General features: G+C 53.1%; 5 protein-coding genes across 5 annotated transcripts; 2 read left to right on the top strand and 3 right to left on the bottom strand.

Moving 5' to 3' along the window:
* Positions 1-666: 666 nt before the first annotated feature.
* On the bottom strand, positions 667-2,097 carry J4E78_006067 (uncharacterized protein; the record flags this gene model as incomplete). Its single annotated transcript, XM_049366681.1, has 1 exon — positions 667-2,097. The coding sequence occupies one exon, from the start codon at positions 2,095-2,097 to the stop codon at positions 667-669; it is 1,431 nt and encodes a 476-aa protein (XP_049221387.1).
* Positions 2,098-5,131: 3,034 nt separating this feature from the next.
* On the bottom strand, positions 5,132-8,025 carry J4E78_006066 (uncharacterized protein; the record flags this gene model as incomplete). The annotated part of the gene is made up of 7 exons (XM_049366680.1): positions 5,132-5,586; positions 5,635-5,789; positions 5,852-5,944; positions 6,001-6,787; positions 6,836-7,109; positions 7,157-7,699; positions 7,753-8,025. 7 exons carry the CDS (start codon positions 8,023-8,025, stop codon positions 5,132-5,134), a joined length of 2,580 nt encoding a protein of 859 aa, XP_049221386.1.
* A 1,580-nt stretch (positions 8,026-9,605) lies between these two features.
* J4E78_006065 (uncharacterized protein) lies at positions 9,606-10,667 on the bottom strand (the record flags this gene model as incomplete). Its single annotated transcript, XM_049366679.1, has 8 exons — positions 9,606-9,618; positions 9,668-9,934; positions 9,983-10,056; positions 10,104-10,249; positions 10,298-10,326; positions 10,376-10,414; positions 10,469-10,494; positions 10,542-10,667. The coding sequence occupies 8 exons, from the start codon at positions 10,665-10,667 to the stop codon at positions 9,606-9,608; spliced, it is 720 nt and encodes a 239-aa protein (XP_049221385.1).
* Positions 10,668-11,015: 348 nt separating this feature from the next.
* GUF1 (Translation factor guf1 mitochondrial) lies at positions 11,016-12,998 on the top strand (the record flags this gene model as incomplete). Its single annotated transcript, XM_049366678.1, has 1 exon — positions 11,016-12,998. One exon carries the CDS (start codon positions 11,016-11,018, stop codon positions 12,996-12,998), a length of 1,983 nt encoding a protein of 660 aa, XP_049221384.1.
* A 1,125-nt stretch (positions 12,999-14,123) lies between these two features.
* On the top strand, positions 14,124-16,854 carry J4E78_006063 (uncharacterized protein; the record flags this gene model as incomplete). Its single annotated transcript, XM_049366677.1, has 5 exons — positions 14,124-14,197; positions 14,255-14,373; positions 14,455-14,643; positions 14,706-15,594; positions 15,648-16,854. 5 exons carry the CDS (start codon positions 14,124-14,126, stop codon positions 16,852-16,854), a joined length of 2,478 nt encoding a protein of 825 aa, XP_049221383.1.
* Between the last annotated feature and the right edge of the window lie 2,554 nt (positions 16,855-19,408).

Here is a 19,408-nt window from a genome sequence, read left to right as displayed (position 1 = left end):
TTGCTTTGACAGTGCCACGTAATGTTCCGGCTGGTGGCTGCCAGATATCTGGGGAGTTCTTTCCTGCAGGAACAAGAGTAGGCATCAATGCCGCCGTGATACACCGTGATCAAAACATCTTTGGGCATGACGCGGATGACTTCGTTCCTGAGCGATGGCTCCGCGCAGACACCACGATCATGGATAGGCATATGTTCCAATTTGGCGGAGGAGCCCGGACTTGTGTGGGGAAGAATGTACGTATCTGGCCCCGCTCACAAGTGCTACCACTGATACTCCTGCGAAGATCTCCCTTTGTGAAATGTACAAAACCGTACCACAAATCCTCCGTACTTACCATCTCTCACTCGTCGATGGCGCGCAGGATTGGGAGACGCACAATTATTGGTTCCACAAAACGAGTGGTGTGAATACGAAAGTGCGAGTTCGCAACGTGGATGAGGTTATATCCAAGATGCAAGGGTAGCAACCAAAGGTGGATCTTGATTCGAGAAGACGGTCGCGTGAGTTCTATATGTCCTTAAGAACTTTCAATAATCCCATGTGCTGTTAAAATCTCTTTCTAAAGTAATTTTCATGTTTCGATCACTCTACTTGTACGCTATCAGCCTCTAGCCAACTGTGCTGTATTGTGGTCTTTCTTGAGCAATGTCAAGGTCTCCCACTTCACCCACACCAAGTGACAAACTTCTCGACAACAAACTCGTCTAGTCCCCACTGCCCGTTCTGCCGCCCAAATCCACTGCCTTTAACGCCACCTTGACTTCCAGTCGGCGACGTGTAGACTGAGATGCTATTGGCATGAACTTGGCCATATTCCAGTTCCCGCGACATCTTCATGAACCGAGCCATATCGCGCGTCCAGACCGTAGCGTTGAGACCATATGCTGAGCGATTCGCCAACGCGATAGCTTCTTCATCTGAAGAGACAACGTAAAGCGAAGCGGAAGGGCCGAACGTCTCTTCGTCCAGGATACGAGATGAAGGCGAGGGATTGACGATGATCGTAGGTTTGAGTGCAAGCCCACCCTCAGAAGAAGTAGACCCCACCCCACCAACAAGCACCTCATCGCCCTTCTCCTGCGCATCCCTTATAACATCCTCAGCATGCCGCGCAATAACCTCCGACACCGCCGACCCAGCCGGCCCCTCCATCCCTTTCATAGCTTCCACAAGCAACGTCTTGAACCTCTCCGCCACCGCCTCCATCACAATAATCCTCTCAGTACTAAAGCAAATCTGCCCATGGTTCAATACAGCACCCATCCCGCACTGCTTCGCCGCCTCCTCCAAATCCGCATCCTCCAGCACAATCGCCGGGCACTTCCCACCTAGTTCCATCAATACGGGCTTGAGATACTTTGCCGCGATGCCCATGATCTTCTTCCCCACCTCCGCACTGCCGATGAAATCAATCTTGCGAATCGCGTCATGCGCTATCAGCGCCTCTGTCACTTCAGCCGCATCTTCCCGCCCACATTGCACCTGGTTCAACACGCCACCAGGACACCCACTCTCGGCGAAAGCTTGCGTGATGAGTCCGTGGGTTTGGGGACACAGTTCACTCGCTTTGAAGACTACGGTGCAGCCTACGGCTATGGCACTTGCTATTCCTCTCGTTGCCAACACGAGTGCGGCATTCCAAGGTGCGATGCATAAGACCGGTCCGATGGGTTCTTTAAACACGAAACCCTGCGTGTTGGGTTTCTCGGTTGGGGGAATAACGCCTGTTACGCTGCTTATCTGCGCGGCGATTTCGTTAAGGTACGAGATGGAGAGGTTTACATTAGTACGCGCCCAGGCTTCTGTGCAGGAGGTTTCGGCGATTTGTGCGGCGATGAGCGTAGAGGCATTGTCGGCGTAGTGGGTGGCTACGCTTTGGAGGAGGTTGCGACGGGTTGTGTGGGAGGTGCAGCGCCAGGATTTGAAAGCGGAGAAGGAGGATGCGGCGGCTTGGGTGGCTTCGGTGGTGGAGGCGGAGCAGGCGTGGTGGATGGTTTTGGAGGTGCTGGCTTGGGTGACGGGGATGGTGGTTTGGGTGTGGATGGGTTTGTTGTCGATCCAGAGGGGGACTGTGGACTCGGTGTTTGAGGACATCGTGAATGGATCCCAATACTTCAAACTTCACTGCTCTTGGGTTTCCTAGTAATTGGATATGTAGAAGATATATTGGCGTATGCCTGCGGGAATGCATCTCACGGGCGTATTGGCATCATCAATCAGTGCAAGGCGAACATGACGTCATCGCGAGGTCGCGTCGATCCTTCCAAGGTTCTTCGGCATATGTCGCAGCACTGCGTACCTGACACACATTGCATCGTTATGAATGTCGATTTAGCCGCTCACGCGAGATGCGACACTCGGAATACGTAGCGATGGCTGTTTGCTGTACTGTATGGACGATCTCGTGGAAAGAGCGGCTGCGGCTGCGGGTGGCTGGTAGGCTGGCAGCCGCTCGTCACGCGCACCGGCACTGTAGCGCGTAGATTCCCCGCATTCCGCACCTTCCCGAGGTCCCCTCCCTTTGGCGTTCAAGAGTGCGTTCAAATGCAAGGAGCGCTATCACTTTTCTGCAGTATCCACTTAAACCCTGCAGCGTCAACATGGAAAGCACAAAGAGGTCTAGCGTCTGCATCTTTTGCTTCCGTAGATTTGCCAGAAGGTACGCTCCTCCCTCGACAGAGTGGACATGAAATCGCCGATGCGTGGCAACCGATTCCTGACTTATGAACCCAGCGATGCATTGAAACGACACTGGAACTCGTGTGGTGTTCGAAGGGCTCGCAACCTTTCCATTCCGACGGTTGAGACCAGAGCAAGAGGACGCAAAATCCGTGCCTGCGACCAATGCCGTCAGTTGAAGAGAGCTTGTACTTCCTCACAACCATGCGCGCCATGTGCTTCACGAAATCAAGTCTGCAAGTATGGTCGATCGCAAGAGAGTACACTTGATCAGGCAGACGACGCTGATTCCTTCATCGATGATATCGATGCTCTCAACACGGAGACTAACGGCACAGTGGAGTGCCGTGTCGGTGACGACCTAGTAGCACCTCGCGGCGACATTGACAGCGAGTTCGATATGCACGTATATGAGTCAGTATTCCAGACTTTGGACGACGCCAACGATGATTCGGACTCCCCCATGGCCGACTTCGATCATGTGGTAGGATCAACGCTACTATCTTCCCAGCTCAATCCAAATTCTCGCATTCAACTTAGCTCCTGGACTAGGCCTAGTTCACTGTTAGTTGAACACGGAATCATGGCCCCATTCTGCCAACGCCCAACACAACTCAACATCAACGTATTGATCCAATTCCCCTTCCTCGACAATTTCACCAAGGCGACTGGATTTGTCGGATCATTTGGGTGTGGCACCAAGCAACAGAGACTCTCCATCACATCAGACCCAGTCAAGGCGAACCCGGGTGAGAATATTTCAACTCTGAGAGAAGGAATATCGGATGCCGCGACGCACTGGATTGACATTACCCGAAATGCACTGGTGCAAAACAATGAGAACATAGCTGATCCAGTTGTGTTACTGCCCGTCACATACAAGATCGTCCATCAAATCCGAGAGACAGCGACAAATCGCCATCACCACGGTCCCGCTGATATCGCCTGGTCACCTCTCGTGGAAGCGCTATGTTACGCATTCTTCAATCCGACAAATCTACAAAGATTCCTGGCACTCTTCTGGTCTTGCTGGTATCCTAACTGGCCCACAATACATGCGCCGACTTTCAAAATGAAAGAGAAGTCACCGGAGTTGATTGCTGTAATGGCTCTTGTTGGTGCCTGCTTGTCGCCAGAAGAGCGCGATCATGCCTCAGCCCAGGTCTGGCTCGACTTAGTTGAGGACCTCGTTTTCAGTGATGATGCTTTCCACGAACATGACATTTCGAACGCATGGCGAGATACAACGACTACCCAACGTCGGAGCACACATTTGCAGATTCTCCAGGCTGCTTACTGTGTCTGTCTGTATCAAACGTGGGAGGGAAGTAAGCGGAGTAAAAAACGCGTTCTGCAGCAACGGTTCAATGACCTCGTTCATGTCAGTGTTTCCGATCAATGATCGACGACCTACTGATGATGATTTAGCTAGCACGAGACATAGGACTAGATCAAGCATCACTAAAGCGAGTCGATACATCCCATCCAGCTGATTTCGACTGGGAGGAGTATATTCTCCGGGAATCACTCATTCGGTATAGGTTGACCTAGCACATGACATTCTAATGCTGACTGGATTTGACAGCATCTGTTCATATATCTGCAATATCGATGCAAGCTACGCCCTGTTCTTCCGCCATATACCCCGCATGGCTCTGTCCGAATTGGTTATCGAGATGTCGTCCCCAGAATCCTGTTTTCAAGCTTCTTCAAAAGAAGAGTGCTTCATCGAACTTAAGGTCTGGCGCAAAAGAGTGGGTGCCGATGCGACAAACCTTACCATCTTGTCCGCCGTCAACGCACTGTGTGATAATGCGATCATGGCAAAGCCAACTATCCATCGCGCCTTTGCTCACCTGAGCGTTCTCAACATGTTCACCATCATCCACGCACTGTATTTGCAGGTATACTGCCTCGAAACCTGCGCAGTCACTGCGCTAGATATGGTACGAATGGCGCCAATCACCAATGGATTGCGGAATTGGCAGCAATCATGGCCGTCCGAAACTAGAGATGCGGAGTTGGTGGATCTCTTGGGGAGAGAAAGTGATTCGTCGACAATGTGGCAGCGCATTGGGTTTATGAGATACGCACCTGAATACTGGCTGATCGCATATTCGACACTGAAGAAGATATACACGTGGAATGATAACCGAAGCAGTCAGATCTTGGAGACCGCTGGTAGTGTTGGGTCTGGCGAAATGATCGAGGCACGAAGGCTGATCACCGAGTTGAGGAGTGGAACCATTGTTTCGATCATGGATAGCGACACGCATTCAGGAACACGGCAAGGTTGATTTTAGTGTTTTATTGTTTCAGGTGATGACCACGTCGTACTCTCATATACGGAAAAGTCCAACACACCCCAAGTATTAGTACCAATAGGCAGATTATTATTTCCTTCCATCCTTCCTCCTCAAACCAGAACATGGACACACACCAATGGCCCTTACCAAGTAAAAGTCATCAACTGGGGGTTGAGCACAATTGGCAACAAAAAGTGGAAGACAACTACGGTGCCCATAGGCCAAACGGCAATGAGCTCCTTGATCCTCCAGTCCTCTTGCAGAGCAAAAGCCATGGTAATCATGATCGCAGTCATACCAATGCAGAACATGAAGCTCCACTTGAACTTCCTCAGCACCCTGCTGATGGCGACGAAGAAACTGACTTGTTCGGTTTCCTTGGAAGTGGAACCCCACTCAAGAGGCCAGCTGACGAAATGCGCGAGGAGAGCCTGCGAGACGTGTAGAGAGATGCCGCCGAGGAAGATGCTGAGGAGAGGGATCCATTTGATGTTTGTCCAGAGGCCGCCGAAAAAGGAACCCTCGCCGATGCGGTAGCGGAGGACGGCGAGAGCGATGTTGCCGAGGACACTGAAGACGATGATGATGGCGAAGTAGACTGATGGGTGTTAGTGATGCGCGAGACGAACAATAACGTGATGCTTACCGCGGAAGGAGTTGATGTAGTAATGGTCTAGCCATCCGTTGAAGAAACCGATTAAGAAGTAATTGAGCATGGTGAGAGCCCATGAGCAGCCGAGAGCGTAGTAGGTACCGATGTAAGCCATGATGGTGACTTTAGATGCGAGAGGCATGTTGGAACTGATATCATCGAGTTAGTTGACGGACAGATAAGGCGACACGATCTTTGAAGATCTACTTACAAAATAAAGGTGCGGAAGAGCTTGGTGAAAGGACCTCGGGTAAACCAGTAGATCAAGGGGTTGAAGATGAGTTCATTGCAGCCATATGCATACCTAGAGAATGTGAGTTAGCAGTCGTAAGAGAGAGACGTTGAAAAGGGCAAGCATACTTCTCCCATCGGGCAAGCTCGTCATATACGGTAAGCGATACACCCTCCTTGAAGCCATCACCCTGGTATGAGGCCAATCGAATGATGTAACCAGCACTCTGCAGCCGCAGACTCATATCGAAATCCTCAGACACCGTCTCCTCGGACCAAAATTTGTCGAACGTGTGGCCGTCTTCTGTGACCTCGTAAGCCACCTTCTGAAGTGCCTCCCATCTCAGGATAGCGTTGTGGCCGACAAAAGGCGCGACGTCTCCACCAGCGACAGCAAATCGAATCATGGTGTAGATCATGTTAGTGAAGAAAGTGATGCCGTTTTCGAAGAAGCTGTTGGTGACGTTCATGACTCCGGAAGAGTACTGTAGGATGGCCACTTCCTGACCCTGCTCCATTTCGCTGACGGCTTCGAGCAGGCAGTCCTTAGGCACACGGGTGTCGGAATCGACGAGGAGAATGTGATCGCCAATGCGGATGTTACCATCAACCCAAGCCCTGCCCTCGTGTTCAGCCCTGACGGATTCCAAGACTTCCCTGTAGAGGTCATTCTCGTCCAACTGGCTCCAGTTCTCTCCACGTTCATGTTGTGCCATGGCCTCTTCAACCCTGCAGCTGATTCTTAGGGCGTAGTTCATGTTGGATGCCTTCTTGAATTTTCCGGGGCGGACGAAGACAAACGGATCCGGTCCGTGCTCGCCCTTGGGATCATGCCTTGGGCGCGCCACCCAGCCAATGCCATGCTCGTCGTAAAATTCCTGGCGCTCCCTGGATTCCTCGGCTCCGAGAACCTGCACTAGGAAATTTCAGTGGGGCTTACATTACGCACTGGCGCAGCACTTACTTCCGTCGTCGTTGACGAAGATATTGGCACTTCCTCCCTGAAGCTCGTAGGTAGAGATGGCTTGCTTGAGCGACCGAATGGTGGGCTCAATGACACTGCGTAAACCCTCCTTGTAAACGGGCATCTGGATGGTTACATGTGGAAGCGGGCCGTTAAAGGTATCACAGTTGAGGCGCCTGGGGGCTTTGCCGGAGTAGTAGCGGCTGTTCTCTTTCATCTGATCGGTGGGGCCAATGATTTGGGCAAAGTTACCGACCAGAGCTTGGAAGAAGAACTAGTATAGTCAGAAGCGGAATCATAGAGTGCAGACATATGGCTTACCAATGATAGCCAGACTTGCGCGGGCAAGCAAATGAGGAAGAGCAGACGAAGCCAGTGCTTTGGGGCTTGGAACTCTTCGATCGCGATCTGCCTGTACCCGGATCCGATCGCTACCGTCAGGAGAAGAATGGACATTCCGCAGTAGGCAGCTTGCCACATCTTCATGTCTCGGGCCTCCTCACCATTGGCTTCTCTAGAATCGCGCGAGTCGTCGTAATCTTCCATGTCGTTTGCGGGGTTCTTCCCTGACTTCTCCAACTCCAAGTCGTGCGCATCATAGCCGTATTCAGCTCCACACATCATCCTCATCATACAATTGATGATGAACTCAGCGCGTTCGAGCGTCAACTTTGGGTCATCCTGCCACACTACCAGCATGCCTCGTGAGGCGATGAAAGCAGCGGACTGACCCCTCTGACAGTGTGGCAAAGCTTCAAAATCGGGAACGATTTGCAAGCGAAGGCCGCTCTGGATTTGCACATACTGGGTATTGCATCGCTCAAGAATGTACTGGATGGCCCTGGTGTTGACGGTCATAGCGCACTGCAAAGTATTAGTGACAATGCCGTGCGGGTGTTTGGCGTTGTTAGACTTACTCGGACGTTCAACTCGGTAACAGCTTCAATGAGACCTGTACCGTCGGTACGAAGCGCATCGGGAGCGCAGGAATAGCGTCCCCTTGACTTCTTCATGAAGACACCTTCGCCAGCTGATCCAAAGGTCCATACCCGCTCCTCCTGCTTGGTGTGGAGCCAGTTGGCCAGGAGCTCAGCCTTGACGTCGACAAGAGCATCTGTGCGCACGGTACTGTCGCTGCCGTGGATGCTGGGAGCCCCGCCGGAATGAGCGCTAGCTGGGCCAAGCTGCATAGGTGTGAAGCTAGCCGGTGACTCGTCGCCAGCTCGGGGTGTTGGCGCCAGAGGATTTTGGGGGGGAAGTTCCTCGCTCCCAGGAGTGTCGTTATGCGGTCGAGAGACATTGTCTCCTTTTCTGAAAATGCCGGGTAACCTCATTTCTGCGTCTTCTCATATGAAGCCAGGGTGGAGAAGGTTTGTGCGATGTGCGTCTGAACGACGAAGAACAAAGGTGCACACGGATGTTAGGTAACGACTGAGAAGAAGGTAACACCAAGCGGGCAGCGAGGTGAAGAGATACTCAGCCTGATATTTAAAAAGTGCACACTTTTTCTAGGTGTACGTGCGGTGGGAGAAGTACCCACACTACTATAAGCGATTACCAGCAGCCACAACTGCACGAGTTCAGTATGAAAACAGTGTAGTGTGGCGATAGGCAATTGGTACTGGTACGCCTAACCTGTATTGAAGTTGTCTTGGGTGAGCCATGCAGGATAAGGTGGACTTGGAGCTTCATGGTGCCACGGAACCCCAGATAAAAGTAGTCTTGTTGGGTCGTGGTGGAAATCGCGTCTGTGCTCTGTTACATGAGCGCTACCGCATGCTCTTTCTTGCCTCCACAGCCAGTAGATACAACACTCGGACATGTAACGAGGTTGCTCATGGAGATAAGATGCGCTATCATCAGTGACATTGGAACCGTACCAACTTGAGAGTGTTTGTAGCTTTGGGGCTGTTTTAGCCAATGGCTCGGCAGTGTGTACAAGTGCCAGATACCCCTAAGCCCTGTGAATATGTCGGAACTGCCTGGCAGATCGTTTAGGAAAGACGCGACAGCGTTTCTGTGTGTGTGTGAGATGACGCGATGCTGAACATAGCTTGTGGGTAACGATACGCGAACGGGAGGTCCGCGCATCCAAAAGAAAATCTCATCTTCTTACATGAAATATGGTCTTGGGAGGCCAGGCGTCCTTTGTGTTGCCACTGAGGTGGGGCGCCTATAGCTTAACAGCGGGCCAGCTTTGCGCGCTTTAGACCACGCGCATCGAGAAAACCGTAAAGCCCGTCATTGCTACGCAACAATCGTGTCTTATTACCAAGATTACCGCAGACCTAGACGATTAGCCAAAGTGAGGTTGGAAAGATCAACGGTTCTTTAGCGAGGACCCACGCGTGACGAATCCGCGTCGCTGCGTTCGCATTGCCAACGATGTCGCACCACCGATACAAGCATGGACCGAAAGAGAACGAAAAGAGATTGTGTACGAGCCTGTAAAGCCATAGCGACCACAAGATCACCGCCTCGCCACAAAGATTGCGACGGGCCCAGCAGCGCCAGAAGAGCTCTGGTCTTTGGCCCAGACACGTGACCCTTAACGGATACGTTTACTGCTGGACAAAATGGAAGACAGTTGCATGATTTTCATTGGTGTGTGAACTCCGTCGCGTAGAAGACTTTGGAAAATGCCGCAAGTTTAGTCATCGAATCCTGGAATATGGTGCGACCCACGTACTCCATGCGCCTGGGCGAAAAGTCGACAAGATGTAAAATTGGAAAGGAAATGGGGAGTTTGGGATCTCAAACACGGCGGATTTTAATCGGCAAGTCTAGAGAATTAGTATATCGCTTCCACAAGCAGTGCATGAAGTCACTCACCTGTAGCTCACTAGTGTGTCCACACGATGGTTGCTTGTGCTGAAGCTGCGCAGCTGCACCTTCTCCCCATTCTTGATCTCCTTGGCGTCACTGTCACCCCACTCGAGAGGCACTTCAGAGTCCGCGTCGGCATAGACAAGAACGTTGAAGGTACAGTTTCCGTCCAGCATTGGTAGGAAAGTCACGGAGGCGGTGATCTGCCTGAAGACAGACTGGATCTCGGCCTGGATTTCAGCTTCGGTCTTGTCTTCTGATGCTTCGCTGGCACTGGGAGTTGTCAGCATGTGTTCAAGATGGCTGGCCTTTTTCGCTCACTCTGGAACGGAGTTCTCTTGGTCTGCCGTCTTCTTGGAAGATTTCGCCTTGGCGCTCTTTCCGTAGATTTGGACCTTGATGATGTCAGACACTGGGGTTTGGTATAGTTTATGTGACTTACGTCGAATTGCCAGCGTTCAACATGCTCTCCAGTTTCTTTGCTCGTAATGACGATGACAAGCTTTGAGATCTTGCCCCCGTACATCCACTCCTTCAGCTGGCCCATGATCTTCTTGATGTAGGCCTTGACTTGGTCATCGGCAGTCACTGGGAAGGTTAGAGTGTGGCTGATGGCAGGACTGGCAGGTTATGTACCCATCATAGTCAAACCATATTTCTTCACGCTGCATCTCGTTAATGGCTGGTTGGGGTCGAGGTGTAGTACAGGCTTACGCGGTGAAGTCCTCGGCGGGGTACACGCCTCTTTGGAACCTGAGCAGAGTAAGTCACCTAGGTGATAGGCTACAATGCGCTCATCATGCTTACAGGATGGTGTTTACGGAATACTCGAACTAATTGGGGTAAGCGCAGGATGCGTTGCTTGGCCTGACCGACTTACAAACTCATTGACGAGTTTCGAAGAGCCCTTGAGCGCAAGCTTATGCACCTTGGAGGAATCGCTCTTTGATGACTTTGATTCGCCCTTTGAAGATCTGGACTTGGACGAGGTCTTGGGTTGAGACATTGCGGCAGTAGCGTGCGGTGAAGGCTGGCGTCGTGTTGTTTACGGGGTTTGTTGATAGGGTAACTGCGACCAGCGTGACCCGGCGGAACAGGAAGCAACGAGACAGCGCAGCAAGGCTGTTCAAAGAGAGCGCAATCGACGACCGAGTGTCTCCGAAGATCAGAGTTGGGCCTAGTATGCTTGCGGGGTACTGGAGATGTTCACGGGTCGGATGGGAGGTCTGGTAGTGGGTCGGGGTGCAGATGCAGGAACCGCCTGCCGCCGATAAGATAAGATGGATCAAAAAAGTCGTCGACACCACCGCCCGAGCGACGAGAGGCAGGCACGGATCCGACCTCATGCCCACTCATGCGATCATGCGTGCGAACTGCGAGCAGCCTTCTGCACGGCTGGCGGACGCCCTCGGCCCGCTGCAATGGCTTCCCGCGCACCTCACGCCTGCTTGAGCGCCTGCCGCCCCTCGCCAGAAGCTATGCGCAGGCCTTCCGCCCCCAGTCAGAGCTCGAGAAGCGCATCGCCGACATCCCCATCGACCGCTACCGCAATTTCTGCATCGTCGCCCACGTCGACCATGGCAAGTCGACCCTCTCGGACCGCCTGCTGGAGATCACGGGCACCATCCAGCCCGGCGGCCAGAAGCAGTTCCTCGACAAGCTCGACGTGGAGAGGGAGCGCGGCATCACCGTCAAGGCACAGACATGCAGCATGATATACAACCACGAGGGGCAGGACTACCTGCTGCATCTGGTGGACACGCCCGGCCACGTCGACTTCAGGGCCGAGGTGTCGCGGAGTTATGCCAGCTGTGGAGGGGCCCTGCTGCTCGTGGATGCCAGCCAGGGCGTGCAGGCGCAGACAGTCGCCAACTTCTACCTCGCCTTCGCCCAGGGTCTCACGCTGGTACCCGTGCTGAACAAGGTCGACCTCCCCCACGCCGACTCGCCGCGGGTGCTTGAGCAGATGCACGAGACCTTCGAGCTCGACCCCAAAGACGCCGTACTGGTCTCAGCCAAGACCGGCCTCAACGTCGCTGCCCTCCTTCCTACCGTTGTCGACAAGATACCCGCCCCAGTCGGCGATCTGAAGAAGCCTCTCCGCATGCTCCTCGTCGATTCGTGGTACGATGTATACAAGGGCGTCATCCTGCTGGTGCGCATATTCGACGGGCAGGTGCGCCCGGGGGACACCATACGCTCCTTCGCAACTAAGCTGAAGTACATCGTGGGCGAGGTCGGCATCATGTACCCCGACCAGACCCCGCAGACGGTGCTCAAGGCTGGGCAGGTGGGCTACATTTACTTCAACCCTGGCATGAAGCGCTCGCAAGAGGCCAAGGTCGGCGACACCTACACCACCATCGGATCTGAGAAGCTGGTAGAGCCATATCCAGGCTTTGAAGAGCCCAAGAGCATGGTCTTCGTCTCCGCCTTCCCCACAGACCAGGACCTCCATGAGCATCTCGAAGACAGCATCCAGCAGATCATCCTCAACGACCGCAGTGTTACATTGCAAAAGGAATCGTCCGATGCTTTGGGGGCTGGCTGGCGCTTGGGCTTCTTGGGCACACTGCACTGTTCCGTCTTTGAGGACCGCTTGCGTCAGGAACACGGTGCCAACATCATCATTACACCGCCCTCCGTACCCTTCAAAGTCATCTGGAAAGACGGCACCGAGTCCATCATCACCAACCCCAATGAGTTCCCCGATCAAGACCAAGCGCATTTCAGAGTGCAGGAGGTCCATGAGCCCTACGTATCTGCAACCATCACAATGCCTGACGAATATCTTGGTGAGGTCATCAAGCTTTGCGAGGCCAATCGCGGCGAGCAGAAAGAGCTTACCTTCTTCACCGCCACACAAGTCATTCTGAAGTACGACATCCCGCTGTCGCATCTTGTTGATGATTTCTTCGGCAAACTCAAAGGCTCCACCAAAGGTTACGCCTCTCTTGACTACGAAGACGCAGGCTTCCGCAGGTCGTCCATCATCAAGCTCAACCTACTTGTCAACGGCTCCCCAGTCGATGCCGTGTCACGCGTCCTGCACACATCGCAAGTTGATAGGGTGGGCCGCATATGGGTCGAAAAGTTCAAGGAGCATGTCGAGCGACAAATGTTTGAGGTCATCATACAGGCTGCAGCCGGCAGGAGAATCGTGGCGCGAGCTACCATCAAGCCGTACCGCAAGGATGTCCTCGCCAAGCTCCATGCTAGTGATCTCAGCAGACGGCGCAAGCTCCTCGAGAAGCAGAAGGAGGGCAGGAAGAAGCTGAGGTCGGTAGGAAGTGTCGTTATCGAGCAGGAAGCGTTCCAGAAGTTCTTGGCCAAATAGAAAAATCAATCGTCTTATCCGCTCTTCATCACGTACCCCAGCGCTAAACCCCCGGGTGCGAACACACGGCAGAACTCGCCGTTGGCCAAGCCCGTCCGCTCGTTCGTTAGGACGGCATGTCCGATAATTCTCAACCGTGTGCATAAGTCGCGATAGTATAATACTAGACATGCATCGCCATTCAGCGCCATGACATTGAGCCTGCAACAGGCCCCGATTCTCCCTCCCGTTCCCCTATCAACCTTGGAAGCGTTGATTCGCTGGTCATCCCATCCGATATCACCCAACAATAGCAACAATACAACGGTTCACCGCGCTCAGCCGTTTCGGCTAGTAACGAGTCATCTCGATGCCGAACAACTGGTGGTCTGCGAAGTCCGTGCAGTGTCTCAACGTGCTCGATCTTTCAGCTGATCAGCGCTAACAGGTCGATGACATCAGCCAGCCATCGAGATCGCGCGTGTCGGCCTTTTCCAAGAACCACTCGGCTTGCGTTACAGCTCGCGTACCTGACAGCAACGATCTCTAGTGCGGCTTGGATCTATAGCTAAGCCGTCTCCAGCTTGGTGTCGCGATACTCGACCCTGGGTTGCATAATGCTTCGGACGGTACGCTTGGGGAAGTGCGCCGACATGACGTTTGCCCGAGGGCCAACTTTTCTACGTGTCGGAACCGAGAGAGACATTGGCAGGGCGTCAACAGCCTTTGTTCAAGCACAATTAAACCTACGAAGCGAACCTTTTCAGATCCAGCTGATACTGGGATATTTACACTTCGAGTGACAGGTCGTGGGCTGTATCTTGATGTCTAGCGGCATGTAGCGCATCTTGACAACGCTCGCTAATCTCTGCAGAGCCTAGCCGACCATGTTGACATCAAGGATGCCATGAACCTCCGAACGGCACGCTTGCGACGATCCTGCGGGCATGACGTTAGGCTGATGGCCAGACCAGGACGCCTGGACGGGCGGGCAACATGGGCAAATCTCAAATCTAAGAGACGTGCCGCTGCGGGCTGCAATACCTGCGTTGGTATGAGTTTGGGTTGTTCCTCGCACTTGACAGCCCGCAGGACGGTCTTTTCAATCTCCTGCTCCCCTGCGTGACTTGTCGAGGCTTCATCAAGATGGCGAGATTCTTGGGCCTCAGAGGTCGCAGTCTAGCGAGCGCCATTAGCATCACGTGTGGGCTTTGCTTTTTGTGAGTTACCCCATCCGTGTGTGTCGCGTAGATTATTCAAGGACTAATCGGTCAAAGATGTTTCGGCTATGCCCAGGGTGTTATGGGCGGTCTCTTGACTGTCCAGCAGTTCTTGGACAGATTCCCTCAGGTTGACATTGTCAACCAGAGTTCGTTCCACAATGCGTGGGTCACAGGTACGTCGAACCAAGTCTTATGGGCGCATCAAGGCCTCAGATTGGTACTGGAGCATGCAGGGTCCTGACTGACATCAATAGGTCTTACGGTCGGAACATGGCACCTGGGCTGTATCGTCTCAGCCATCGCGACAATCTTCGTTGGTGACCTGCTAGGTCGTCGGCGCACACTCATCCTCGGTCTTACCTTTTGGGTGATTGGCGAAATCATTCAGACGTCTTCCTACAGCTTTCCGCAGTTCATCGTCGGTCGCGCGATCGCTGGTTTCGGTAAGCTCTTTGACATCTTGTAGGACAGAACTCCGGACACGAAAACTGACGCTGCAACATAGGCAATGGCTTCACCACTTCCACGGCCCCCGCATACCAGGCAGAATGCGTCAAGTCGCACCGCAAAGGAACCATTCTCATGATCAGCGCAGGAGCGTTTGTCTCCGCCGGTATCGCGCTCTCGTACTGGTTCGTCTTCGGCTTCGCATACCTCACTAGTTCGTCGGCATCATGGCGCGTCCCTATCGCTCTACAGATCATGTTCGCGCTCCCCGCCATCGCAATGCTCTTCGTGCTTCCCGAATCGCCGCGATGGCTCATCCTTACTGGACGCGAACAAGAGGCGCTCACTGTGCTCGCGGCGTTGAACGATGATGAGCCCGACAGCTTCGAGACGAAAGACGAGTTCCTACAAATCAAGGACGCCATCTTGATCATGGCACAAGGGTCGAGCGCTGGCCTGTTCTCAAACAAGGAGCGCCGAGGATTCCATCGTGTTGTGTTGGCGTACTTCGTGCAAGTCTTCCAACAGGGCACTGGTATCAACCTGGTCTTGCAGTATCTCTCGTGGATCTTCTTGACACGCATGTCCTTCGAGGGATGGTTGGCTCGTCTCTTAGCATCCTGCTCGGCGACTGTCTACTTCCTTGCCTCATTCATCGTCGTTGTCGGTATTGATCGCTTCTGGGGTCGTCGCTCACTGATGATGTTTGGTGCTTCGGGCATGTCAGTGTGCATGGTACTCATTACTATCCTACAGTACCTGTGGTCCGAGCGCAATATGCAGGCTGGAAGGATCGCCAGCACTGTGTTCTTGTTCATCTTCTCCGTCTTCTTCGCTATTGGATGGCAAGGTATGGCTTGGTTGTACCAGGTCGAAATCGTGCCACTTCGGATTCGTGGGCCTGCTAACGGTCTTTCGACGAGTGCCAACTGGTTGCTCAACTTTGTGTAAGTCACAGCCCGGGTCCATCACATTAGTTGCGCGACTAACATTGAAACAGCATCGTCTTCATCACTCCGATCGCATTCCAGCGCATTTCCTATCGTACATGGATCATCTTCGCCGTCACAAACTTCGCCATCATCCCCTTGGTCTACTTCTTCTACCCTGAGACCGCCTTCCGCTCGCTCGAGGAGGTCGATGTCATCTTCCAGCTTGCGCACGATGCGCCCGGCAACCCTTGGCTCACCGCCGTTGGCTTTTCTCAAAGCGAGCCTCTCTGGTTCGGAAAGAAGGACCCGGAGAAGCGACTCAACTTCAATTACGGAAACAGCTCGTGGCACAAGAGACTCGTCGAAAGCGTCCTCAGTCGTGACAGTGGCAGCGGAAGCAACACGAACAGCGGTAACACCGAGAAGCGACCCTGGAGTAACGGCGAAAGTCCAGACTCTGGTGAGACAGCGGCACCTACCATCCCTCGTGGGCGAAAGAGATCAGAAGAGTCGCCCGTGGACCCTAGACTGCACCTTTCTCCACCATCAAGCCCAACAACGACCATGACGACAACCATCACCAGCACAAATCGCCCACGACGCAAGCTCCAGAAGCGCAACAGCAGCGCCAGCAGCTTAGCGAGTCACGCGAGCCGCTCCCAGCCACCACCACCCGTGTTCGGTCTCTACAACCAATCTGCGGAAACGCATCAACCAACCATGCCACACCACCGCCACACACGCAGCACCTCAACAGACTCCCTCCACTCCGTACGCCCAGAATGGTGGACAGAAGATCTTGCACCCGCACCCGTCCCCACACGCAGCAGATCTTCAAGCAGACCCGGTAGCGCAATAGAGGCGGCAGAGACCCGCGGCCGCCCAGCTTCTCGCGTCTCCACAAGAAGCGTATCGAACAACGCACTCAACCGCTTCGTGAACTCCGATCTACTTGCTCAACAACAGCAGCAACAACAGCGACCTCAGAGAGCTGCATCCCACTCGTCGCTTCACCAACAATTTGCCGACCATGGCTTTGAACCCGTTGTTGGCAGGAATAGCGTCGACTACCCCGGTATGCTCGGCGGCGAAGAACGCGGTAGAGGGAGGAGCGGTGTTGTGAGGACGGAGAGCGAGAGGGAGACGTACCTCCCCGATGGTGTGTATGAGGTTGTTGAGGGGAGAGTGAGGCAGCTTAGTGCTGGGCCTGTTAGGCCGGATAGCGTAGGGAGTTCGAGGAGGTACTCGGCCAGGGACGCTGGGTATGCGAGATGAGAGGTGATTTGCTAACCTGCTACTATAATCTCGGTTTGTCTCGTGGCATTGGACCATCAATAATTTCTTTTGTAACCTTCGGCTGCTAGCTATTGAAACACGCCTTTGTAATACACCCATATGCAACCTTACCGTGTAATCATGAATGGAAACTTGTAATAGCTACAATCACTTGCAGTGTGCTATGGTGGTGGAGAGGTGTGGATTTCATTTACTTCGTTAAGTTTGTGTACTCGTAATTTCTTCATCAACAGGAGGTCTTTGACCTTGATTCAAGATAACAACGCTTTGAAGAGGTTTGAACGAGTGTGGTGAAAAGTCAGTTGGGGGGGAAAGGGTAAGTATGCCAGGATACCTGATGTTTGCAAGAATTCTTCGTCATCGGTGCCAAGAAGATGAGCGTGCGGGTTTTGCGACTGAGCGGTTTCTACGGACGGATGGTGCTCGTGTGATCGAAGACCAGTCATGACTACACAGTCTGGACCTTCATCCGAAGCGCATTTCGATAGCGTAGGCACTGGTCGCAGTTCTTCTGTACGAAGCCTTGAGCACTGCATGTCGTGCAGTCGGGTCCGCGATGACTGTCTTCGAGTCAGCAATCTCGACTGTCATTATGCCTCTCGATTGAGAGTGCATGCATAGACTGTACCCTTGGGGACGCCCTTTACATAGGGGACAGGTGGACGTAATCACGGCTTGAGGATGGTCTGAAAAGCACGACGGCGGGCTCAGACTAGCCGTTGAGATTTGATTTGGGCTGTATGGCATTGTAGTTGACATCGTGGAGTGCAACGAATGTTCAAATATTTTGCGAGAAGTGATTTGAGGTAGCAATGAGATGCAAAGTTGAGCCAGGAGAGTTTGATGAAGCAGATCGATGCGGCGAGAGGACCATTGGAACGAGGCATCGTGACTTAATGTCTGTTATATACGGTTGCAATGATATCGTATCTGCTTCGATGCCGTGTCGACAATGTGCATGCTTACTATTCGTCACAGTCTTTGGCGAACATTGCAACAGCCTGTCGCGCTGGCACTCGCGCGACGTTTCAGGGAACTAGATAAGAGAAGCTGCGTGACTATCGTCAAAGCGAATGGCTGTTGGGAGCGTATGATGCTGTAGTCGTCATTTCTGGGGTTGCACTCACCGGCCTTGGAGGGAGCCCGGTCTATCGTGATCGTGATGAAGAAATGCCAGGGGTCAGCCAGTAGACACGCGTCGGATAGCAGGCTCTTGTTCCGCCAATCATACTCGTGCCTTTGACGCATCTGAGGTGACCATCGCTGCGTTGTAACAATAGCCTCAACTCAAGCTAAGGTTGGACTCAAACCGGTGAATGCAAGTTCAATAATCTGCCGCACCGATCATGTGTCGGCATGTTGTCTCTTCTATGGCGGCGTGTGGTTCCTAGATATCGCAAACGACTTGAGCAATGCCTGCATACCAACCTTCCCGATCCAGCGGTGAGTACGCGGAACAGTCTCCCCCCTGACCCAGCAGGACGTTGACGGACCGGTCCCTGGACACGTAGTGTACGTCTCATATCTTCACGTTCCACGAACGCCCAGGTACTGATCGCATTCCCGATAAGCAGATGAAGCGACACATCCTTAGTGCGGTAGTCGTTCCGTCTACCAGGAAATGCCGCAGACGGCAATCAGAACTACTCTAAGTTTCACCGCTTCTTTTCTTTTGCGATCCAATCAGCACCTGGGTGCTCCGATATATCTTTGAAGACAGCGCCGTTGCGTCAGAAGGTCGCAAGTGTCAACACTGTTCCACAGCTAATGCTGTGGCCGACTCGTTGGGTTGTGGAATACGCATCAGGGAGTCCGCACTAAATTCGTGGAAACTAGACAACCACGTCTTCCCTCATCGAAAGATGACCGAGTCGTCACAGTCATGAGACTAGTCGGAGGAGAAAGAACCACCCTCTGCTCGGCTAGCCATGATAGCTCATATCATCACCGTCAAGAGCTCTGTACAACATAGGAATCGTTCCAATGTCAGGCCATATTTCGCACATGCCACCCGACAAAGCATGTCTCGGGTACGAGGTCCTTGGAACCTTTGTCCTGGTTCTTTGCGCGACGCCGGGTGAACGCAGGGCACAAAATGCACGCTTACGCAGTTGAAATCTGGTATGTTTGCAACCGAATCTGGGTGAGCGCATTGAAAACGTGCACATGACATGAAGAATCTGCTTTTGGATCGACACCGACGTAATGATGCCACAACGCGTTGACAGTACTTTTGTAAAACAAGCGCGTACAAGTCACCGCGGTGACTAAGCCTTGCAATATAGAGGGGGTATCGTAAGTGATGATGATCACACGAAATGTAGACTCGAGTTACTGATCCCTGACCCCCCGTTTATCTCTGGTCCGGCGTCACCGGTCCACGTTACGATGCTGCTATCCGCTAGCGAAGAGATCGATGGAGCGACTTGATGAAAAAGAAGAGGAAATGTAACGTTCGCGCCGCGAGAAGCTCTGAGGCGAAGTCAAAACCTGATGCTGCTGTGACCTGCAGCGTGGCGGCAACATGGCCGTG

Source organism: Alternaria triticimaculans (assembly GCF_023758025.1).
Source record: "Alternaria triticimaculans strain BMP 0046 chromosome Unknown scaffold_8, whole genome shotgun sequence".
Classification (NCBI taxonomy): domain Eukaryota; kingdom Fungi; phylum Ascomycota; class Dothideomycetes; order Pleosporales; family Pleosporaceae; genus Alternaria; species Alternaria triticimaculans.
Note: the sequence above shows the minus strand (reverse complement) of the source record. Positions and strands in the feature narration are given on the sequence as shown.